Source organism: Hypanus sabinus, chromosome 2 (assembly GCF_030144855.1).
Source record: "Hypanus sabinus isolate sHypSab1 chromosome 2, sHypSab1.hap1, whole genome shotgun sequence".
Lineage (NCBI taxonomy): Eukaryota > Metazoa > Chordata > Chondrichthyes > Myliobatiformes > Dasyatidae > Hypanus > Hypanus sabinus.
The window spans coordinates 39156095-39182071 of NC_082707.1; the positions used below are offsets into that span (position 1 = coordinate 39156095).

Sequence of the window (25977 nt, forward strand, 5' to 3'; positions counted from 1 at the left end):
CAACCCATTATAAGAGCAGAAAGCTTTAAACTTGGCTTTATTCCTACAGACTCTTGGAAAATATACGGGATAGAAACAGGGGTTGTCCATTTATTCCCTTACGTCTTTTCTGCCATTCATTCTCTGACATCTATGTCATGTTCCAGCACTGGTCTAATATCGCTGATTTACTTAATTTTTAAACATTTATTCTGTCTTCAAAACACTAGGTGGCAAAGCCTTCACGGTGTTTTGGACCAGTGAAATGCATGGACTCACCATCCTGTGGGGAATAACTCACATGGGAGCTCAACAGGACCTGAAAGGGACAAACACGATACAGCTGAAGCAGGTGTGAAAAGAGCTTGAAAGGAACACCCAGACTTCAAGTGGACCTGAAAGGGTGAAAGGTCTGATGGAGCTCGGATAGTCTGGAATAGTGGTGGCTGGGTGGAACTCAAGCAGACTTCAAAGCTGAGCTGAGGCAGACATGAGGGTTTTAATGGTCGGATGGGGCTCACGGGGACTGGGAATAACAGCACGGTGGAGATCAGGTGTATAGGAAAGTCGACAGCGTTGAACAAACCTAGTGCAAGGGTGGTCAGAGTGTGAATAAATAACCTTTGTGTGGAAAACACAAGGTGTACAGAAATGGTAAGCGGAAAAGCCTGCTTCCAGATGTACGATTCCGGCTCGTTTGGATTTCCCAATCTTTATGTAGACTATTAAGCTCGTGAATATTTCACTACCCTCATCACAAGTACCTTTCATATTCTGCTCAGTAGCAAGAATCCCGTGAATTTTCACTGCAAGCTGACAGAAAGGTTGAAACTTAGGCCAATGCATATAATTGCCGAGAATAATTCCTACCTGGAATTTATTTCAATATTTTGAAATCACATCAAAAGAATAATTGAGTTATAAATGGATGAAAGGCAGAAGAAACTGGGCTTTTGTTGACATACAATACTGTTCTGGGCAAGTACCAAATTAAACCTGAGAGTGTTTGATGTAATTTTTTTGACATAATTGTACTAAAATAAATGATGGATTATGATGGAGATACATACAGTGAGGGTCACTGGGATTTTGTTCTACAGCAGATCAATATATCTCCGAACACCTGACAGGAGTTGTATCCAGAGGCAGGAATTCAACTGCTCAGCAGAAGAGTTAACATGGTCTTTGCTCCCTGTCACTGACAATGCTCGCGTTTGTGTTTCCAGGATTGTCCTGAAATTTCCAAATATTAAAGGGATTTTCTGAACAGTGTCACAAGGGAACCTAGAAGAAAACTGAGATCCTAAACGTTGTGTCTTATTTTAATTTCTATGATAATCTACCTTCATTGGTTATAAAGAAATTCAAGATGGCATTGGAGGCTTTTTAATTTTAGGAGCCAGATGAATTTTAATGAAGCTGCATTGAAATGTGAAGTCATATTTGGGAACATAGTTGGCAGTGTTCAAACTAGTCATTTAGTCTTTTGTAAGTTATGCTTGGATTCTTGGTGGATACCGATGGAATAGTGCTTGGAGTAAAGTACAAGGTAAATGTTCATTAAACTGTTGTAACATCTACTGTACTTTAAACAGGCAGAAGCAGTTGGAGCCACAGTACAAATGATGATATTGTGAATTGCAAACTGAGCTCACAGCATGACAAAAAGTAGGAGAATCTGCCTGACTCTGGAAGATGACAATACAAAATACACAAAACCAGATACTCACTTTATCCCACTAAAATAATTTGCAATGAGAAGCAGTCTCTGTATGCCAATAGATGGCAGTTTATATACAGAGAGATCCAATTCTTGGTAGTTCTCTTCTGACATCTGCAACACAAAAGCCAGTTTAGCACATTGAGCTGGTGTCAGAGAACCAGATTTAAAGGTTCCAGTCTTGAAAGCAGCCTTTATATCATCAAAGGCAGTGATGTCATTTAATTCATATAGGCAATGCAAAATGTTGATGGTTTGCTCAGGAGGAATGTTTCTCTGCAAAGTCTTTTTCAAGAACTTAGCAATTTTCGGTGAGTCGTCTTTAGCTGCGTCGACTGCCACAAGCCCTCTTAAAAACTCCTGACTTTTTTGTGTTCCTAGTCCACAAAGGAACCTGAGAAAAAATTCTTGACATCCTTTCTTAACTGCACTCTCACAGGCCTCTTTGCATATCAGGGAGTAACTGAGCTTTTCATACAACTTGAGTTTTTTTCCAAAAGCATTCTTTTTATGGTTGTGATAAGAAAGGAAGACATACAAGGCTGCAAAGTACTCCTGGACTACCAAATGGACAAAGGAATAGTTGGTTTGTTCATTTTCCCCAGCAATCTCTTTACAAAGGCCGCCACAAACAAATGCGATGTCAATTCCATTATCTTCCAAATCCTTTTGACTAAATAAGACTGTCTGGGTAACATCTTTGGAGCTCATTTCAAAAGCCAGCTTCCCTAATGCAAAGACCGAGTTTTGCTTTGACTGCAGAATTTTAGTCCGTTCACTGCCTTTTGCTTGTTCGTTTTTCCCCTGCTGGTATATAATCAGATAAACTAGGAATTGGGAATAGACGTCTGTAAGCGTTTGGGGTATCTCATCCATTCCTGCGGATTTCAACACAGCTTCCAAAACAGCAAACAGAGTGCAACAAAAAGCAGGGACTAGGCACATGAAGAAGAGGCTCCGCTGTTTCTTCACAACCTGGATAATTCGCTCCACCAGTTGATCATCTTTGCATCGCATACGGAAGTAGGCTTCCTTTTCTGGGTCTTGGAAGCCCTTGATTTCAGTCATCCTGGTTATGAGGCTTTCGGGTATGGCATTTCCAGCCCGGGTTGTTATCCAAATAGTAGCCGAAGGAACAAGTTGCCCTTTGATGAGATTAATGAGTAAAGTAGCAGGTGTGACAGCCATGTTCACATCTCGACATACCATGCATTTGTTAAAGTCTAATTCCAGTTCACCGTCCGATAGGCCATCAATAATAAACATGGACTGGATTGATTCATTTGCCAAAATACTTTCACAGTTCTCTATATGTGGGTAATGCTGTTTGACAAGGTCAGGTAGACTGATTTCTTTTTTCATTGTGGACAATAAACTAAGCTCGCGGAAGGAAAACCTGAAGATGAAATCATATTTGCACAATGCAGCTCCTGTGGCCCAGTCGCAGATGAGTTTTTGCACAAGAACTGATTTTCCAATCCCAGCTATACCCCTTGTAACTACAGTCATGGGGGCTTTGGGCCGGTCAGCTGATGGCTCAAACAGGCGATCAAGTTCAATAAAGTTCTGTGAAGCCTCATCGGGCCGATCGGATTCGTTCATATCCACCTCAACGATGCTCACTTTGACAAATCGCTGGCACAGCGGGACTGAGCTTCCGCCCTTCTTCCCATATTCTACCATGTACTGAAACCACTCTCTTGATTTATTTTTGTGGATCTCTTTGAGATTTTGTAAATCAGCCTCTATGATGGAAAGTAAAAGTAGAGGTTAAAAAGAAAGACTTTTTAGATCAATGTCATTGAGTCTCTCAGGCTTAATTGGTTAAACTGCAAATTAAAAAAACAGTATCCAGGAAGATGGATTCCATTTAATTATCTCAATTTTATTTAAAAATGAAGAAAACAAGCACTTTGCAAATGAAATTCGACCCAATCGGATACGGGGAAAATGAACAGGCTGGAGGCTGCAAAAATAGATGGAAACATGATCATAAATTAAAAGACAGAGAATTGGGGTACTATGGACGAGTGATATTTTGACAAGAGCAGGGATGGAATTGGATGCAGGAAGTGGAGCTGTGGCTGAAATCCATTTTGCATAGGTGAGGCTGAGGAAGAAAGTGGGGACGTTACAGGTGATACCAAAGGTACAAATAAAATTTTAGTAGCAAAGACTTTGAGGTGGGTGTAGAGGTGGGCATTTTATATGAAAGTGGAGAGAAATAAACTTGGAGTTAGTATGAAAAAACTAACAGGAAGGAATAAGATCCAAACTAAGAGAAATAACATACTTACATCATAGCTCTGAATCTCTGTATTTGTACTTACCTGTTAGTGGTTTTCCTGGGACACCTGAAAATTTAAATAATATCATGAATAATTTATCCAAAAATATTAATATTCTAATTGTACACTAAGCACTTGTGATGATAATTAACATGATTACCTCCATAGTAGTTAACAATTGTCTTGTTGTCCATGGAAACTGACACAGGTCCAGAGATATGATCACTTTGAATATTGGGTGCAAACAGTTTTCCATCGCCACTGACATTCTGATGAGTCGCAATGTTTTTGCCTTAAAGATAATAACAATTTAAAATAATAGATTATCTCATTACAACATGTTTTATTCTCAAGCAAACTGCATTTTAATTAATTGCTTGCAGTTATACTAGTTTTCTATAGTTGCCCCCAAAAGCACATTTTCCAACGATATTTTCAGAAGTACCTTCTTGTGCCCTGTTCCATTATGGGGCCCAAATACATTTATTAGTTAATATGCAAAATTATTTTGTTACAAACAAATATATTAAACTTTGACTTACCTGTTGCCATGGTGCCAATATGCAGATACTTGCACAATTAAGAACTTGGAATTTGAAATTCCTGAAAGAAAAAATACCAACAAAGCAATTTGTTTTTCAGTACTGTTTTAAATTGTCAGAGGCTATTTGAGGCACATGCCTTTGGGAGTATTTAATAGGTAGTGGGAGCTACCTATTACCAGTCCTGGATATAACAACCTTAAGGAACAAAAGAATGGAATGCTTCATCAACATCCATGTCATCCTTGCACAGGGGCCATGATAATCTTCTCCATATCATTCCAATTTTAGTACGTGTGCTGCCAAAGTGAGCAGGTTCAGCTCCTGACCTTCTCATCTGGCTTAGCTACTAAGCCCGAAGGAACCATTTCTACTGACAGGAGCAGGGGCAAACATAAAGGTGGGTTACTGATGCCTTAAAATCAGTCACTTTGGACAGATGGGGCTCATCAAATGTGGTTGGCAGCTCATCTAAGAGAAAGAAGACCCTGATTTGAAACCTCTGATGTCTTGTGGTTATACACCGATGGGGAAGGCTTGTGGAGTAAACCGTGAGGAAAAAAATCCAAAGCTGGAGTCCCTGAAGTAATCCTACGGTGAGTTCAATGCTGGCTGCCAACTCCTGCAATGCTGCTGGTACAAAACTGTATCGGTCTCTGCCATTCCTTAGGATTTATCTGATACGTGGAGAGGGGGAGAATTTTACATGGCCAACACCTTACTCTCCATATTGTACTGTCTAGGCTTGCGTATCTAGACAGCTAGGACGCATCATCTATGGTCAACCCTGAATGTTGTGAATTATATTTGATCTTTTATTTACTTGTAATGCCAGAAGGAACAAAAACCAATCTGAAATGGCTAGGCAACACTTTCTTTATATTTATGATATCTATTTATATATATATATTCTTAATCTGAATTCTGATGTGATTCTCCACAAAATAATGTTTGTATTTTTGGATCTTTATGAGTTGAAGGTAGATGAACAATTGTTCCTGACAAGAGACCGAACTCAGAAATCACCAAGTTTTAAGTAAGTTTGAATCCTACAGAAGAATTCAAACCGTTGGCTGTAAGCTATGCAGGTGCACTGCTGTGCAGTAACTGAAATGCTCGCATGCACATAGGCTTTGTCGTCGAGCAGATGGAATTTTCTGTTATAGCAACGTTTTATTTAAGTGCTGCGCAGTTTTCAGGCCATGTAAATATTTCCTGCTCAGATCAATAGCTAGTCAGCTCAGCTGTTAAAAATATTAGAGAGGACACTCTGCTTATCCCACTGCCCTGTACTCTCTATGCTCATGACTGTGTAGCTAGGTACAGCTCAAAATTTTCTGATGACTCCACTGTTGTTGGCAGAAACTCTGATTGACATGTACATGAGAGCGATAGATTATCTGGTTGAATGGTGTCACAACAACCTTGCACACTAGCAGCTGGAATTCATTAGGAGTTTGAGGAGATGTTAACAGAGACTAGCAAATTTCTGTGGGTGTACGATGGAAAGCATTTTGACTGGTTGTACCTCCTGGTATGGGGGTACCAACGTGCAGCAATGAAAGAGACTACAGAGGGTTGTAGAGTCAGCTAGCTCTGACACAGGCACAACCCTCCCCTCCACTTTTGATCACTTCAAGAGGTGGTGCCTCAAGAGGCAGCGTCCATCATTATGGACCTTCACCATCTGGGACATGCCATCTTCTCATCACTACCATCAAGAAGGAGCCTGAAGACCACACTCAATGTTTCAGAAACAGCTTCTTGCCCTCTGCCAACACAATTCTGAATGGTCCATGAACAATACCTTGCTATTCTTCTGTTGCACTGTTTATACCTTTAGTTATTTGTTTGTTATAACTTATAGCAGGGGTTCCCAACCTGGGGCTCGGTTAAGGGTAGGGATCCATGGCACAAAAAAGCTTGTGAGTCCTTGACTTATAGTAATTTTATGTCTCGCACTGTACTGCTACCACAAAACAACAAGTTTCACAACATGCGTCACTGATAATAAACCTGACTCCTGGAGCACAGAACAGGTCCTTTGGTCCACCATATCCATGCCAGCCATGATGCCTAATCCCACTGGCCTGCCCTGCCCTCTACACTGCTTGACATCTTCTATATCCCCAGGTGAAGGATGCAATGTTTCCAAATCTCTTAATCTCTAGTCAATTCCAACTGGTATTCTAGACCCTGTGAATGAGTGTGACTGTGTAGGAAAGAGATATTTTTACTTCTAGAGCCTCAGATGAAGTCTCTTCCTTATTGTCCACATTTTTGATTCCATCCACAGGGTGTAACTGGACCATCATACTCCTATTGTCCTATTTGTTATATTGCATTGTGCAATTTAGGGTTCATAGTGCCCTATACTAGTTTACCATTATGCCAAGTATGTACACAAATAACACACCATATGGGCTATGCACAGGAAATCAGGCCTGATCTGCACTTGGTACTTGTTTGATTCTTGTCACTTAGAACAGTGCAAGTCCTTTGACCTATGATGTTGTGCCAAGCTAATTCCTTCTGACAGCAAACAGTCACTATCCCTCCATTCTCTGCAGATTCAAGTGTCTATCTGAAAACCTCAGAAAAGCCTCTAACATATCTGCCTCCACCACTACCCCTTGCAGCGCATTCCAGGCACCCACTGCACTCTGTGTAAAAGATAATTTGACCTTCACTTCAACTTTGAATTTTTCTCCCTCTCAGTTTAAATGCATGCCCTCTAGTATTAAACAGGATAAAGATATTGGCTACCCAAGTTATATCTTTCATAAACTTACAAACTTCAATCAAGTCTCCCTTTTACCTCTACTGCTGTAGAATGAGGAACACTAGTTGGCCCAACCCCTCCTTATAGTGTACATCATCTAATCCAGGCAGCATCCCTTCTTCACCCTCTCCATATCCTCATGAGGCAATCAGAATTGAATGCAATTCTCTAAATGTGGCCTAACTAGAATTTTTTAAACTGCAACTTAACTTCTTGACTCTTGAACTCAGTGCCTCCATTACTGAAGATCAACATACCCTACACCCTCTTTACCACCCTGTCGACTTGCGCAGCCATCTTCAGAGAGCTATGGACTTGGCACCCCCGCCCCCCCAAGACATCTCTATACATCACAAGCACTGTGAAAAACTTTTCTTTTGCATGTTGTCACACAGGTCATTTCAAACCATACTGTAGGAACATCACAGTAATGCAAACGGAAAAGAAGTAACAGAATACAGAATATAGCATTGGAGTTACAGTTGCAGAGAAAATGCAGTGCAGGTAGGCAATAAAGTGCAGGCGTCATGACAGGTAGATTGCGAGGTCAAGAGCCCACCTTTAATGTATAGGATGTAGTGATAAAATGTTCAGTAATAGTATTAGAGCAAGGATACAAATCTGTTCATCCCTGACATCCCGTACCGTGGGACTCCAATCTCACCAACCCCAACAAGAACTCGCCTTGCCCTACACCATAATATCAACGAGGTGAAACAATTGACATCTGTCACTAACAGCCTCTGACAACTAAGTCCAACTCTTGGATTTCACATGTAGCTTAGCTACTAGACCCAGCAGAACTGTTTCTACTGACAAGAGAAGGGGCATAGGTGGACTACTGGCGCCTCAAAACCAGTTGCTCTGGGCAGGTGGGGCTCATCAACCTTGGATTGCAGCCTCCCTGGGATAAGGCAAACACCGATTTTAAACCTCCACTGCCTTGTGGCTATATCCACCCAAGGGAAAGGCTTCGGGAATAAACCCTGAGGAAGGACTCGGGAGTTGGGGTCTCTAAGGCAGTTTGATGTTGTTTACAACTGGCGACCTCTGGGACGACACTGGTGCCAAGCCTTATCGCTGCTGGCCCTTCCCCTGGACTACATCAGTGATATGGAGAGGGGGAACCCTCTGCATGGGCAACAGCAAATCTTCCCGCCCAGGCTTGTGCCCTGGAGAGGTCAAAGTACACCAGAGGCACAAATCCATGATCCCCTGGGATCGACAGCTGCCTACTACTCCTATTCACCAAGGTTTGCTTTACCCATGGTGAATAAGCCAAGACATGACTGATAATAGACCATGGGGTCCATAACTAATTTATATTCCTGTCTGGGTTAACTGTTGGGTATTTCAGGTTCCTGGGTGTCAATATCTCTGAGGATCTCACCTGGTCCCAACATATCAATGCAGTTATAAAGAATGCAAGACAGCAGTGATACTTCATTAGGAGTTTGAAGAGGTTTTGTATGTCAACATATACACTCAAAGACTCAATGGAGAGCATTCTGACAGGCTGCATCATTGTCTGGTATGGAGGTGGGGTGGGGGGGGTGCTACCACACAGGACCAAAAGAAGCTGCAGAGGGTTGTAAATCTAGTCGGCTCCATCTTGGGTACTAGCCCACAGAGTACCCAGGACATCTTTAGGGAGTGGTGTCTCAGAAAAACAGTGTCCCTTATTAAGGACCTCCAGCACCCAGGGCATGCCCTTTTCTCACTGTTACCATCAGGTACAGAAGCCTGAGGCACACACTCAGTGATTCAGGAACAGCTTCTTCCCCTCTGCCATCCGATTCCTAAATGGACATTGAACTCTTGAACACTACCTTACTTTTTTTAATATATAGTGTTTCTGTTTCTTTCACAAATTTTAATCTACAAATGATTTGTATTTAATATACATATACTGTAATTGATTTACTTATTTATTTATTATTATTATTTTAATTTGGTTTTTTGTTCTAGATTATGTATTGCATTGAACTGCTGCTGCTAAATTAATAAATTTCACATCACATGCCGATGATAATAAACCTGATTCTGATTCTAATATAAATATAAAAGAAAATTCTGAAAATACTCAGCAGATTAGGGTGTGGAATAAGAAATAATTAACATTTCAGGTTGATGATCTGATGAAAATTTCTGTTAAAACATCATTCACCTAAAATATTGACTCTTTTCCCCACTCCACAGAGATAATGGTTCTAGTAAATTTTATTATTGTTAATTTGTTATGTTAAAACATGAAATCTTTCAGAGAATAGCTTCAATCGATAGATGGATTTTTTAAAATAAGGTATAACTCACCACAAATACTCAGAGCTCTTTTCCAGCATTAACTTCAAGTAGAACCCCAATAAATTCAACACTTTGTTCAGGTATCTGTGCAAGTTTGTTACTGATGTCTTGAAAGACACAAGGATTTTTTTCTCTGGCTATATTTGTCAAGCTCAACTTTCTTTATTGAAGCCATAAAGATTATATATTAACTCCAACAGAACTCCACTTACAGTTCTTCTCAATAACGTTATTTTATTGTATTTGGTTACATTGCTTCTTGTTCAACTAATTTGCTCTTCATAAAGAAGGTACTAGAGTCCAAAGATTTCTGTTTCAGATTTCATAAAATTAATGATTGCTAATCATAAATGTTGATATCTTGGAAAACATATTTATGGTTTAATATTACATTTCAGCCATTACGAACACAAAAGATTTGAAGTGCTTTAACAATTTACTGATGCTGAGTTGATTGTTTTGCTCAAGACCAAAGCTGCTGCTGGAACCTAGTCTTGAGTTCCAGTGCTGGAACAGACCTGAGGTTTGTTGTTGCATTTTTCTGCTCAGTTGCCTGTTTTCATACTGCCTCTTGTGCAATTTATACTTTAATATTTGATGTATTGTTTTGGTGTGCTTTGGCATGTATAATTGATTTCACCTAGCCAGAAATATTAAATTAAATAATGAATAGGTGATATGTTTATGAAACCTAGCAATCTCTCAATCTTCATTTATGAAACCTTTCACACAGATTGCACCCAATTTCAATAAAACAATTTCAGTTTCTATTACAATAATAAACAATCCAGCAATTGTAAAGTGTTTTGATGATAAGGATGAATTGAAGGCAACTGAAAGTAGTTTATGTGCAAAAACTGATGTAACGTTAAAGTTATTTACACGCAATGTTGGAATCAAGCATAACTGTAAACAAGAGAAATATTGTTAAAAGGCAATTAAACATCATAGAAGCTAAGTTAGTTGAATAAGAAATGAAGTTTTGACTCTCGGAATTTCTTAAGTAAACCATTTTCATTAGAGAGCTTAAGGTAATGGAACCCGAAATGGCCCAAGTTTGCTAACCATACGAAGATAGATGGAGGGGCAGGTAGTATTGAGGAAGCCTGAAGACTGGAGAAGGAATTATAGAGATTAGGACAGTGGACAAAGAAGTAGCAGATGGAATATAGTGTAGAAAAGTGTATGGTTTTTGTTACGGCATTTTTGGGGTTAGGATGTAAAGTGAACAGTGACTTCAGTTACCAACCTTCAGATCTGAATATGCATTGAAGATTAAATCTAAAATGCAACTCTGAACAATGGGTAGACAATGCTGATTTAAATTCATTATTTGTGTGTCTGTAGTATGGTTGCAAAAGAGGGAGGTATGAAAGGGGGTGTTGTTCAAAGGAAGCATTGTAAATATGGATTTATTTGAATTGTCATGAATTTGTCTTTGATCGTTAGCACATGAAATGTTGTGTGGACCTGTTTGGGTCAGTGGTTGGGAACGGTACAGTAAAATGCTAAAACTGTGGCCTATCAGGACATGGTTAGGGGCAGTATCCAAAAAAAAGGAAAGAAAAACAGGCGAAAGACATGTCAGCCACATAATCTCTCACCCCCATCAGTGCCCAGTCTGATCAAACTGACTGCCAATCAGATCATAGAGCTGGTGAAGACGGCTTCTAGTTCAGATAAAGAGGTAGCAACAACCCTCACTGCCTGCACTGGTGACCCGCAGGTGTACACAACAAAATTGTTTGGGGCTGGTTATAGGATATGCTGGTTGACATCAGTATTGATGGCAGACCTGTCCTTGCCAACATCCAGACAGGCTATTTATCTTACAGGTGTAGGAGGAAAAACAGTGAAAGCAGAAAGAAATGAGTTGCAGATACTTGAAAAGGATGGGGTGCAGCTTCTAGTTTATATCTGGGTCTGTCCAAATAATGAGAGCACTATCCTTGGAATCACCATTCTAAGGGAACCAGGGGCCATTATTAATTCAGGAAAGGGAGAAATAATATGGACAAGCCAGGAGCAGCGAACACGTTCAACCAACAGAGAACACAACATAGCCAGCAAAGACTCAGCCACTCTGATGATCAGAGACTGGAGCCAGGACAGTGTCCATGGGTTACTTTGTCAGCAGTTCCCAGCAGTGTGGGTCGGACGCAAGCAAGAGGGTCGAGTAAAGATAAAGCCAACTAAAATAGTCCCCAATAAGCAGTATCCCATAAATACTGATGCCCTGACAGCTATCCACAGGACAGTAACAACAGTTAGGGACACAAATGAACCCATGAGCACCATCCTAACAGAGGGAGAGGCATTCAAGTGTGAAAAGGAAATAGAGCTGGAAGAAGATATCGGTGTGAAGGAAACATCCCTGGAAGGGGAAGCAGAGGAAATGTTTATAGATGGGTCTCGGAGGTACATAGACAGGAAGCCACAGACTAGCTGGGCCATGATGAAGGAAACAGGTGAAGAATTCATTTCAGGAGCAAGTTGATCAGCTCAGGGTTCGGAACTGGTGGCCCTGATAAAAGCTGTGCGACAGTAAAGGCAGACAAGCAAATAAATATACAGACAGCCGCTATACCTTTGGGGTATGATTATCTGGTGCTATGGTCATGACAAGGATTTGTAACCTCAACAGGGGCAGGTATTCAACACAGACATCTAATACAAGAACTGCTGGAAGCAGTGAGTCTGCCAGCAGAGGCAGCAATGATTAAAGTAAATGCTCCCCAGAAAGGAGTGCTTTAAAATTGTTAGTTAAAATTGTACAAGGCATTGGTGAGGCCAAATTTGGAGTATTGCGTACAGTTCTGCACAGACTAGAAGGGCCGAGATGGCCTGTCTCTGTGCCGTAATTGTTACATGGTAAGGATCAGAAAGGAAATGAGTGGGCAGGCATCCGTGATAAGAAGGCAGCAGAGGTACAGGAAGCAATTGAAATTGCAAGTGTGCAGGAAGAAACGACTGAAGCCAGTTTGGTAAAATAATATGAAGAGGTGGAGGCAGAAGAGAAGGAGAAATGGAGGAGAAAGGGAGCAAAGGAAATCTTCCCAAGGTGGGAAACCACAATTTTGGTAGACTAGAATCAGGGAGCACATTTCACAGAGGAAGTGGTGAAGGAATTGTAATGACTGTTGGGGATTCAACAACAGTTCCACGTACCCTATTACCCTCAGAGTTCAGGAAGGGTAGAAAGGATGAACTGAACAATCAAGCATTGAACTGAATTGACTTTATTTCTTACATCCTTCACATACATGAGGAATAAAAATCTTTACGTTATGCCTCCATCTAAATGTGCAATGTGCAATCATAGTAACTTATAATAATTTATAATAAATAGAACAGTCAATATAATATAGAATATACTCAAGTCAGCATGAGTTCATCAGTCTGATGGCCTGGTGGAAGAAGCTGTCCCAGAGCCAGTGGTCCTGGCTTTTATGCTGCGGTACAGTTTCCCAGATGGTAGCAGCTGGAATAGATTGTGGTTGGGTGACTTGGGTCCCCAGTGATCCTTCGGGCCCTTTTTACACACCTGTCCTTGTAAATGTCCTGAATCATGGGAAGTTCACAACTGCAGATGCACTGGACTGTCCGCACCACTCTCTGCAGAATCCTGCAATTGAGGGAGGTACAGTTCCCATACCAGGCAGTGACGCAGCCAGTCAGGGTGCTCTCAATTGTACCCCTGTAGAAAGTTCTTAGGAGTTGGGGGCCTATATCAAACTTCGTCAACCATCTGAGGTGAAAGAGGCGCCGTTGAGCCTTCTTCACCACACAGCTGGTGTGCATAGACCATGTGAGGTCCTCAGTGATGTGGATGCCGAGGAACTTGAAGCTGTTTACCCTCTCAACCCCAGATCCATCGATGTCAATAGGGGTTAGCCCATCTCCATTCCTCCTATAATCCACAAACAGCTCCTTTGGTTTTGCAACATAGAGGGAGAGGTTGTTTTCTTGACAGCACTGTGCCAGAGAGATGACTTCTTCCCTGTAGGCCACCTTGTTATTGTTTGAGATCAGGTCAATCAATGTAGTGTCATCAGCAAACTTAATTAGCAGATGGAGCTGTTGGTGACGATACAGTCATGGGTATACAGGGAGTAAAGGAGGGGGCTCAGTACACAGCCCTGAGGGGCTCCTGTATTGAGAATCAGGGGGTTGGAGGTGAGGGTGCCCACTCTTACAACCTGCCAGCGATCTGACAGGAAGTCTAGGATCCAGCTGCACAAGGCTGGATCAAGGCCGAGGTCTCTGAGCTTCTTGTCGAGCCTGGATGGAACTATAGTGTTGTAGTCCAAGAACAGCATTCTCCCATAAGCATCCTTAGCCATAAAATGCCTTAGCCAAAGCTATAACTGAGATGAGAAAGACACGGGTTGACATATTACCAGGATCCTGATCAGATTGCAAGCAAACCCAAACTGCACGGTGGTTACGAATTATTGATGGGGCGAGCAATGTGACTCCCTTATGGGGTAATTACAGGTTGTGGTGAGCCTGGGGCTTACAGGGGTAGAATGACACAGTACCTGAAAGACTTTTGTAACTAACTTAAAGCGTTGAAGGAGCAAGCAAGAATACAGCAGCACATTGCTGATTAGCGAGAGCCAGAGGGAAAGGGGGTAGTCCTCCCACAGCTGGGTGATCAAGTCTTGGTGAGGGCGAAAGGGCAGGGTTTGCTCCCAGATGGATAGGACCACAGACAGCACTTTTAACAAGGTGCAGACTCGGTGAGGCAGCCAGTGGAAACACTGGACTCAGGTTAAACCATATGACTCACCATCTTGTTGTCCCCACAGACAGAGCAGGGGATCAAGCGTACCCAGTAACCGTGGAATTACAGAGAACCTAGGAGTTGAACACCAGGCAGCCACACCAGAGCTGAGCACGGCTGATGGAAACACACCCACAGAAAATGTGAAGGCTGAAGACACCGAGATCATGACAGAAACCCATGAACAGCATGCTGAAGTGTGATGGTCATGGTACTCTGTAATGAAGGCTGGTTGCTAAAGACAGATGATCAGTTGAATAGCACAGAACAGAAAAGATATTGGGGAAAATAGATGGGGAGGGATTTATGTTAAAGCAGAAACATCAAGTTCCACAACTTCAGTGGCACGGCAGACTGAGAAAGATTCCACGCTGCATCCGAAGGCAGTCATCCTCATCCCGAACGAGGAGTGAATACAAATCAGCTGGGCCAATGATCGACTGGACAGTTTGCAAGAGGATGTCACTGGGGAGAACTCCTTGCAATCATTCAAACAGAGACCACCCCAACCCCTTCTGGTACATCGATGAGAGGGCCTGAGAGCCTGATGCACTTATCTTGCTGGCTCCCCTGAAAAGAGAGAGCTTTAGCTACAAGAGAATAAAAGGGGAAAGACAAGGAACGTGATTAAGCTGCAATTGGCCAGGGGGGGAAGGGCCAACCGGTGTACAAATGAAGCTGCATTTCTAAAGACTGTTGTTCAAATTTTCTGGAGAGATCTCTCTGCTTAGCATTTGGGATGATAGGGTAGATGTAGATGCACATAGAGTAATTGGGAGGGTTCTGAAGCAGGGAATTTCTGCTGCTCTATTTGAGAAGATCCTCCTGAAGGTTGGCCTTTCCTGGTACAATTTTATTTTGTCCAGGAGGCCCAAGAGGAGAGACTGTTTTTGGGATTAGGTTGTACAGTGAATATTGACTTCAGTGACCAACCTTCAGATCTGAATATGCATTGAAGATTAAATCTAAAATGTAACTCTGAACAATAGGTAGGCATTGCTGACTTAAATTCATTATTTTTGTATATTTGGGCGTCCGTAGTATGGGTGCGAAGGAGGGAGGTGTGAAAGGGAGTGTAGTTCAAAGGAAGCATTGTAAATATGGATTTTGTTGAATTGTCCTGAATGTGTCTTTGATCTTTAACTCATAAAGTGTTGTGTAGGGCTGGGCAGAGCAGTCCATTTCCAGAAGGATCTGCTGCATTACGTTTTGTTGAATAAAGAGGCTGCTTCACAGCTACCAGTACTTTTCTCCGGTGACTTCATTCAAGCAAAAACAGCACTGCTCTTTGATTGCAGGATAAAGGTAAAAACTATTTTCTAAATGGGGAGAAAAATCATACATCAGAGGTGCAAAAGGACTTGGGAGTCCTTATGTAGGGTTCCTTAAAGGTTAACTTGCAGATTAAGTTGGTGGTAAGGAAGGCAAATGCAGTGTTAGTATTTGTTTGGCGAAGCAAGGATGTAATGCTGAGGCTTTATAAAGCATTGGTCAGACCACACAGAGTACTGTGAGTAATTTTGGGCCCCTTTTCTAACAATGGATGTGCTGACACTGGAGAGAGTCCAGAGGAGGTTCACAAGTATGATTCCAGAAATGAAAGGGTTAACATATAGGCAGCTTTCATTGGTTAAGGGCCTGTTTTCACTGGAGTTTAATTAATTAATGAAGGAGAATCTCATTGAAACCTATTGAATATTGGAAGGCCTAAATAGAGTGGATGTGGAGAGGATGCTTCATATTGCGGGGGATTCTAGAACCAGAGGGACAGCCTCAGAATACAAGGACACCCCTTTAGAACAGAGGTGAGGAGGAATTTCTTTAGCCAAAGGGTGGTGAATCGGTGGAACTCATTGCCACGGGTGGCTGCGGAAGCCAAATCATTGGGAATATTTAAAATGGAGGTTGTTAGGTTTTTGATTAGCAAGGGTGTCAAAGGCTATGGAGAGACTTCAGGAGAAAAGGGTTGAGAGGGATAATAAATCAGCTGTGATTGAATGGTGAGGCACTCCCCTCATTCATTAATTATCTCATTAATCTATAACCAGAAACTTCATAACACTGCAATCACTTTAGCATATCCTGGCCTCTGCCTATCAGAGGTACTGCTGTTGTCCTAAGTTTTCCTCCCAGAGACTCTCTGAAACTCTGCTTTCCCTTTCCCATTTCTGATGGAAATCTCAACCTGTTTCTCTTTCTGTAAATGTTACTGATGCTATGGGGTGCTTCTGGCCATTTCTGGTTTTATTTTATATTTATATTGCAAGTTTTTTCAGATTTTTTTTCTGCTGATGATCATTGGGAAAGGTACATTAGAAGTGACGGAGGTGTAGTCAATACAACTTGTGCTGTAAGAATACAGTATTGAAATCCTCTTCCTGAATGTCAGCACATTTTAGCTTTCACCATCTCCCAATCAATTCAATAAATTTTCAATTAAGCCCAAAGATCAGTACACTGCTCTACAAGGGCAAGATCTAAAGAGATGCATCTTGCAACAAGCTAATTAAATAGAATTGGACTGATCCCAGTCAGTGAACAGGAGCATGAGAAGAAGCAGTTTTTTCACTTATGTCCATGGTTGAAGATTTAAAAAGGCAACACTTTGTGGCAGTTTTCAGAGTTGGACTACGCCCAATCAATAAATGGGATTCATTAGCAAGGGTGAATTAAGAGATGTCAAAGCCAACATAAAAACCAAAGAGTGGGCATATAATAGAGTGAAAATTAGTGGGAAGTTAGAAGATTGGGAAGCTTTTAGAAAGCAATAGAAGATAAAGATAATATTAAAGAGGATACCAAAAGTTTCTTCAGATACATAAAGTGTAAAAAAGAGGTGAGAGTGGATATTAGATCACTAGAAAATTATGCTGGAAAGGTAGTAATGGGGGACAATGAAATGGCAGATGAATTTAAATATTTTGCATCAGCCTTCACTGTGGAAGACATTCCCAGTGTGGTGGAAGTTCCAGGGGGTCAGGGGTCATGAAGTGTGTGAAGTTGCCATAACCAGAGAGAAGGTTCTTTGGAAATTAAAAGGTCTGAAGGTTGATAAGTCACCTGGACCAGATGATGTACATGCCAGAGTTCTAAAAGAGGTGGCTGAAGAAATTGTGGTGGCATTAGTAATGATCTTTCAAGAATCACTAGATTCTGGAATGGTTCCAGAAGACCGGAACATTGCAAATGTCACTCCATTCTTTGACAAGGAATAGAGACAGAAGAAAGGAAGCTATAGGCCAGTTTGTATGACCTCAATGGTTGGAAAGTTGTTAGAGTTGATTATTAAGGATGATGCCTCAGGGTACCAGGAGTAACATGATAAAATAGGCTGTAGTCTGCATGGTTTCTTCAAGGGAATATCTTGCCTGACAAATCTGTTGGAATTCTTTGAAGAAGTAACAAAGGAGAAATGGTTGATGTTGTGTGCTTGGATTTTCAGAATGCCTTTAACAAGATGCCACGCATGAGGCTGCTTAACAAGGTTGGAGCCTATTGTATTACAGGAAAGATTCTAACTTGGATAAAGCAGAGGCTGATTGGCAGGAGTCAAAGAGAGGGAATAAAGGGAGCCTCTTCTGATTAGCTGCCAGTGACTAGTGGTGTTCCATGTGGGACTGTGTTGGGACCGATCCTTTTTATGTTATATGTCAATGATATGAATGATGGAATTAATGGCTTTGTTGCAAAGTTTGCAGATGATATGAAATAGATGAGGGGCAAGTGATTTTGAAGAAGTAGAGAAGCTACAGAAGGACTTAGACAGATTGGGAGAATGGAAAAAGAAGTGGCAGATGGAATATAGTGTCAGGTAGTGTATGGTCATGTACTTCAGTAAAAAAATATGTGCAGACTCTTTTCAAAATGGAGAAAAAAATTCAAAAATCTGAAGTGCAAATGGACTTGGGAGTCCTCGTACAGAATTCCCTAAAGGTTAATTTGCAGGTTGTGTCGGGGTGAGGAAGGCAGTTGCTCAGTATTCTAGTATTCATTTTGAGAGAACTATAGTATAAAAGCAAGGAAGTAATGTTAAGGCTTTATAAAGCACCGGTGAAGCATCACTTGGAGTATTGTGAGCAATTTTTGACTCTTTATCTAAGAAAGGATGGGTTGACATTGAAGAGAGTTCAAAAGAGGTTCACAAAAGTGATTCTGGGACTGAAAGGATTGTCAGAAGAGGAATATTAGATGGCTCTGGTCTTGTACTCACTGAAATTCGGAAGAATGAGGAGGGATCTCATTGAAATTTATCAAATATTCAAAAGCCTCAACAGAGTGGATGTGGAGAGGATGCTTCCTTTGGTGGGAGAGTCTAAGACCAGAGAACACAGCCTCAGAATAGAGGGACATCCACTTAGAATGGAGAAAAGGAGGAATTACTTTAGCCAGAGTTGTGAACCTGTGGAATTTCTTGCCACTGGGAGCTGTGGAGGCCAAGTCTTTATGTACGTTTAAGGCAGAGGGTGATAGATTCTAGAATAATCAGGGCATGAAGGAGAAGGCTGAGATTGGAGCTGAGAATGAAATGGATCAGCCATGATGAAATGGTGGAGCAGGCTCAATGGGCCAATTGACCAGCTCCTATATCTTATGGTCTTATCGTCTCATCTCTGGTATATGTGGGTTCTTCAATGTTGTAAAAACCATGCCACTGCTCAACTGAGAGCCAAGAACAAAGCTCAAAGTTCAAAGTGGATTTGTTAACAAAGTTAACACGAGGAAATCTGCAGATGCTGGAAATTTAAGCAACACACACAAACTGCTGGTGGAATGCAGCAGGCCGAGCAGCATCTATAGGGAGAAGCACTGTTGATGTTTTGGGCTGAGACCCTTTATCAGGGTCCGAAACATCGACAGTGCTTCTCCCTATAGATGCTGCCTGGCCTGCTGCGTTCCACCAGCATTTTGTGTGTGTTGCTTATTAGCAAAGTTCATATATTTCACCATATATAACCCTGAGACTCATTTTCTTGGGCATGCTCAATAAATTCTTAATAGAATAGCGACCATAATAAAATCAAAGAAGACCACACCCAGCAAAGCAGACAAACAACCAAGGTACAAAAGAGAACAAACTGAAAAAACAAAAAAGTAATAATAATAATAAATAAATCAGCAATAAATATCAAGCATATGAGATAAAGAGTCTTTGAAAGTGATGTCATAGGTTATGAGAACATTTCAATGACGGGGCAAGTAGAGTTGAATAAATTACCCCTTCTGGTTCAAGACCCTGATGACTGAGGAGTAATAACTGTTCCTGAACCTGGTGGTATGAGTCCCAAGACTCTTGTTCCTTCTTCCTGATGGCAGCAGTGAGAAGACAGCATTTCCTGGGTAGTGAGAGTCCCTGATGGTGGACAAAGGTGATCTAATCAAGGCAGCAAGATGCATACAAAGTACAGGTTGAGTAACCCTTGTCCAAAATGCACGTGGTTGATAGTGTATTACATTTTGGATTTTTCTGGGTTTTGGAGAATATAATGAGATTGTGCAGGACTGCTGTAATTTTCATCCCTGAATTTATGTGCTTCAGGTAAGCAGTCTTTGTCTTACACTTGTTCATCACAAATATGTACTTAACAGTAAAACTTATTACATACCATTTATATAATATGTGCAGTGTAACAAAAGCAGCATTGGGAGAATACCCGATTCAACTGCTGAGCAACTGCAGACAACCCAGATTTTCAGCGTCCAGCCACAATGCCAAGTTTTGATTAAAAGGTTACAGCACACTGTATTTGTATTTTACTTTTTTTAACTTTCAGGTATTAAAACAATCCATATTGTAGACTTGTTCTGGTGTTAGTTTTTCATCAGCAGCGCTTTAAAAGTGTATCGTAATTACATAAGATACAAAAATAATCAACATCATATATGTGTTCTGGTGCTAGATTTTCGTGATCAGCATACACATTAAAAATTTAATGCTATGCCTTTTCTTAAATTTCTGCAACCAGCCTGTTGAATATTCACAATCACCTTCAAATTTCAGTTTGTTGTGATACATCTTGCCTTGTTTCACAATCAGCACACCTTTAAGCAGCATACATTCACTCCAACACTGACAATACACGATCAAGATCTTCATTCTTTGCTTTATGATGTGTTTTTCTATTTTTCCTTAACTTCCATTCATTACATATGTATGTGAGGTCATTTCTCAGAACCACCTGTGTTGTCCAGAGACCTGCGCATGGGCTGGGAACCTTCCCAGGGTCTTGTGGAATTTTCCATGGTAACATGCCAGTGGTCAAAAACAACGCGGTCTTTGGATTTTGGATAAGGAGTACTCAACCTGTAATAGAGACAATCGGCAGATCAGGCAGCATCTCTGGAGAGTACTAACCCGTCAACTTTTCAGACCAAGACCCTTCATCAAGACAAGAAAGAAACTAATAGCAGAAGATGAGGAGAGGGAAAGAGTACAAGCTGATACATCATAGGCGAAACCAGCTGAGGGGGAAGATAGGTGGGTGGGCGAGAGGACAGGAAGTAGGAAGTTGGGATATGATAGGTGGAAGAGGTAAAGGGCTGAAGAAGAATGTGCCTGATTGAAGAAGATAGTGGACCCAAGGAGAAATGGGAGGAGGAGGGGCACTAGAGGGAAAAGATGGGCAGGTGAGGAATAGTGAAGAGGGAAGCCAGAATGGGGAATGGAAAAAAAAAAGAAAAGGGAGAAGGGCAAGACTTTGAATATTTCCTGAACTGTCACTTTGTCCTTGTGAGACTTCCCTTGATTCTATCTCACAGCAGTGTCCTCGATCCAGATTTGCGTCCACTCCTGAATGGTTTATTGTTGCTGAAATGTGTTGTTTTGCAGCAGAAATATAGTGCAATACATAAATAATTACTATAAGTCACAAGGCAAAATATAAAAAATCAATATGTGGTGCAAAAAGAAAACAAAATTGTAAGTTAGTGTTCATGGGTTCAGAGCGTTCAGAAATCTGATCGTGGAGGGGAAGAAGCTGTTCCAAAAATGTTGAGGGTGTGACTTGATAGGAATCTCCTTTGCCCAAGAATGAAAATCCCCAGCTTGCTTAACCTGTCCTTATGTCATATTCTCTAATCGAGGCAACATCCTCTGCACTCTCTCGAAAGTTTCAACATTCCTTCTATAATGAGCTGGCCTGAAATGAACACAACAGTCCAAGTGTGGTCTAAGCAGTTTTATAGAGCTGCAACATTACCTCATGGCTCCTGACTTCAATTCCCCGATCAATGAAGGCCAACAAACCATACACCTTCTACACACTATAAATTTGCGCAGCAATTTTGAGGGTTCTATGGAGATAGACCCCAAGATCCCTCTGTTCCTCCATACTGTTAAGAATCATGCTATTAATCCTGTAGTCTACCTTCAAATTTGACCTTCCAAAGTGAATTATTCACACTTTTCCTGATTGAACTTCATCTGCCACTTCTCAGCCCTGCTCAGCATCCTACCAATGTCCTGTCATAACCGATAAAAAGACCATTAGATACAGGAGCAGAATTAGCCATTTGGCCCATCGAGTCTATTCTGCCATTTCATCATGGTGGATCCAACTTCCAGCCGCAATCTTCTGCCTTCTCCCTGTATCCCTTCATATCCTGACCAATCACGAATCGATCAACTTTTGCCATAAACATACATAAAGACTTGGCCTCCACAGCTGCCTGTGACAAAGAATTCCACAGATTCACCACTCTCACCCTAAAGAATTTCCTCTCACCCTAAAGAATTTCCTCCTCCATTCTAAAAGAACGCCTCTCTATTCTAAGGCTGTGTCCTCTGGTCTTAGACTCTCCCACCATAGGAAACATCCTCTCCACATCCACTCTATCAGAGGTCTTTCAACATTTGATTGGCTTCTCGCCAGAGAAAGCGTGATCTCCCAGTGGCCACACATTTTAATTCCACGTCCCATTCCCATTCTGATATGTCTATCCATGGCCTCCTCTACTGTCAATATGAACCCACGCTCAGGTTGGAGGAATAAGACCTGATATTCTGTCTGGGTAGCCTCCAACCTGATGGCATGAACATTGATTTCTCTAATTTCCATTAATGCTCCTCCTTCCCTTCTTACCCCATCCCTTATTTATTTATTTATTCCCCCCCCCCTTTTTTTTCTCCCTCTGCCCCTCTCACAATCACTTCTTGCCTGTTCTCCATTTCCCTCTGGTGCTCCCCTCCCACTTTCTTTCTCCCTAGGCCTCCCGTCCCATGATCCTTTCCCTTTCGCATTTCCCCCCTCCCACTTTCAAATCTCTTACTATCTTTTCTTTCAGTTAGTCCTGATGAAGGGTCTCGGCCCGAAACGTCAACTGTACTTCTTCCTATAGATGCTGCCTGGCCTGCTGTGTTCCACCAGCATTTTGTGTGTGCTGCTTGAGTTTCCAGCATCTGCAGATTTCCTCATGATTGCATTTTTAAATCTTTTTTACGCTTGATTTGATGTTGCCAACACTGAGCCCTGAGGAGAGCCACTGATGTGACCGGCACCTTGGTCATCTCTGAGGCTGTAGTACGCAGGTGTTTCCAACGAGTGGACAGCCACAAGGCTGCAGGACTGGACTGCATCCCAGGGCAGGTACTCAGGATGAATGTGTTTGCAAACATTTTTAATCTCTCCCTCTTCAAGTGTAGAGTGCCCTCCTGCTTGAAAACATCCACCATTGTTCCTGTACCTAAGAAGACTAAGGTAACATGTCTGACCGACTGGCATCCTGTCATACTCACCTCAATAATAAGTAAATGCTTTGAGAGGCTGATGAAGTATTACATCTGCAGCTTGCTACCAGCCAGACTGGACCCCCTACAATTCGCCTACCAACACAACTGATCAGCAGACGATGCAATAGCCACTGGTCTACACACCGTCCTTACACATCTGGAGAAGAAGGATTCTTATGTGAGAATGCTGTTCTGGGACTGCAGTTCAGCATTCAACACCATAATTCCCTCAAGGCTTGACAAGAAGCTCAGAGACCTCGGCCTTCACCCTTCCTTGTGCAGCTGGATCCTAGATTTCCTGTCAGATAACTGGCAGGAAGTAATAGTAGGCTCCCTCACCTCTGCTCCTCTGACCCTCAACATAGGAGCTGGTTATGAACAACAGGAGGAATGGAGACAGGCTAACCCCTATCAATGGATCTGGGGTTGAGAGGGTGAACAGCTTTAAGTTCCTCAGCATGTGTGGTGAAAAAAGCACAACAGCGCCTCTTTCACCTCAGACAGTTGAAGAAGTTTTGTATGGGTCCCCAAATCGTAAGAACTTTCTACAGGGGCACAATTGAGAGCATCCTGACTGGCTGCATCACTGCCTGGTATGGGAACTGTACCTCCCTCAATTGCAGGATTCTGCAGAGAGTGGTGCGGACAGCCCAGCGCAACTGTGGATGTGAACTTCCCATGATTCAGGACATTTACAGTGACAGGTGCATAAAAGGGATTCAAAGTATTACTGGGGACCCAAGTCACCTCAACAATGAACTGTTCCAGCTGCTACCATCCAGGAAACCGTACCATAGTGTAAAAGCCAGGACCAACAGGCTCCAGGACAGCTTCTTCCACCGGGCCATTAAGCTGATTAATTCACGCTGATACAATTGTATTTCTAAGCTATATTGACTGTTCTGTTGTATACCTTACTGTACACACTATTTATTACAAATTACTATAATTTCCACATTGCACATTTAGATGGAGATGTAATGTAAAGATTTTTACTCCTCATGTACTGGAAGCATGTAAATAAAGACAATTCAATTCAATTCAACTTCCTCCACAACCTCTCCACTAACTGTTCTGGCACTCTGGTTCCCATCCCCCTACAACTTTAGTTTAAACCCCACCATGCAGCATTAACAAACCTTCCCACTAGGATATTAGTCCCCCTCTAGATCAGGTGCAAACTATCCCTTCTAACAAAAAGGTCCCACCTTTCCTGGAAGAGATCCAATGATCTAAAAATCTTATGCCCTCCCTCCTACACCAACTCCTTAGTCAACTACTGAACTGTATAATCTTCCCAGTTTCTGGTCTCACTAGCACATGGCTTGGGTAGCAATCCTGAGATCACAACCCTGGAAGTCCTGCCCTTTAACTTGGCATCTAACTCCCTGAACTCCCGATGCAGAACCTTGTCACTCATCCTACCCATTCATTGGCACCTGCATGGACCACGACTTCTAATTGTTGCTGAGGACTCATTCCAAGATATACCTTAAATCCTGGCACCCAGGAGGCAACATACCATCCAGGAATCAACGTCTCAACCTCATAACCTTTGTCTGTTGCCCTAACTAACAAATCCCCTATCACCACAGCATGCCTCTTCTTTCCTCTTCCCGTCTGAGTCACAGAGGCAGACTCAGTGCCAGAGACCTGTGACACTGTTCGGTCACCTCCCCGATAGTAACCAAAGTTGTTGAGGGGGATGGTCACAAAGGAACTCCTTAACCCCTTTCCCCTTCCTGACTGTCACAGTTTTCTGTGCTTGTACCTTGGGTATAACTACTTCTCCATATGTCCTATCTACCATCTTCTCAGCTTCCCAAATGATCCAGAGTTCATCCAGTTCCGGCTCCAACTCCTTAACAGAAACAAGAGAAAACCTGCAGATGCTGGAAATCCAAGTAACACACACAAAATGCTGGAGGAACTCAGCAGGCCAGGCAGCATCTATGGAAAAAAGTACAGTCTACGTTTCAGGCCAAGACCCTTCAGCATTCTGTGTGTGTCACTCCAACTCCTTAACACAGTTTATTAGATGCTGCAGATGGATGCACTTCTCATAGATGTAGTCGTCAGGGACACTAGAGGTCTCCCTGCCTTCCCACATCCCACAAGAGGAGCATTTCACCATCCTGCCGGGCATCTCTACTGTCTTAGCTGAGCAAATATAATGAAGGGAAGGAAAAAACTTGAGCTTTTCTTTCCTTTGCTTTCTCTGACTGAAGCTTCTCTTTGCTGAAGCCTCGAAGAGCTAAAGACTCAAGATCACCACTCTGACTCTGCCCACTCAGACAACAGCTGCTGTAATAATGGTCACTGCACTTGCCTCTGCCTTCCTTTAATTGGCTCTTACTAATCAATTCCCAAACACTAATTGGTCAAAGCTCTTTTACATTGCAGTAATCCACTGCTGCCTTTTATCCTCTTGCAGTGGACCTGATTGAAATCCCCTCCTCTTCAAACTTCCAATGATTGGCACTGGTCAAAGTTCTAAACTATCCACAACACAACAACTTTGATGTGACATGCAAACTTACAAACCCTCCCTCTACTTCCTCATCCAGGTCATCTATGGAAATCACGAAGATTAGGAATCCCAGAACAGATCTCTACAGAACACCACTGGTCACTGTATTTTGCAAAGCAGAATACATTCCATCTACCTCCACCTTCTGTGGGCAAGCCAATTCTCAATCCAGTACCAGAGGACATGGATTGAGAATAAGAGGTCAGTTATTTAAAACAGAGTTGAGGAAGAGCTTCTTCTCCCAGAGAGTTGTGGAGGTGTGGAATGCACTGCCTTGGAAGATGGTGGAGGCCAATTCTCTGGATGCTTTCAAGAAGGAGC

At 42.0% G+C, this 25977-nt stretch overlaps 1 protein-coding gene and 1 non-coding gene across 2 annotated transcripts in view; both read right to left on the bottom strand.

Moving 5' to 3' along the window:
• Positions 1-4539, bottom strand: part of LOC132403438 (NACHT, LRR and PYD domains-containing protein 3-like) — a 39478-nt gene extending 34939 nt beyond the window's left edge. Inside the window, exons 1-4 of the mRNA XM_059986844.1 lie at positions 4530-4539; positions 4148-4279; positions 4030-4053; positions 1710-3444 (exon numbers count right to left, since the gene is read on the bottom strand). Coding sequence (XP_059842827.1) covers positions 1710-3444; positions 4030-4053; positions 4148-4279; positions 4530-4539 — 1901 coding nt within the window. The remainder of the gene's footprint in view (positions 1-1709; positions 3445-4029; positions 4054-4147; positions 4280-4529) is intronic.
• A 198-nt stretch (positions 4540-4737) lies between these two features.
• Positions 4738-4844, bottom strand: LOC132390650 (U6 spliceosomal RNA). Its single transcript, XR_009510968.1, has one exon. It is a non-coding gene; the product is annotated as a U6 spliceosomal RNA (small nuclear RNA).
• Positions 4845-25977: the final 21133 nt, after the last annotated feature.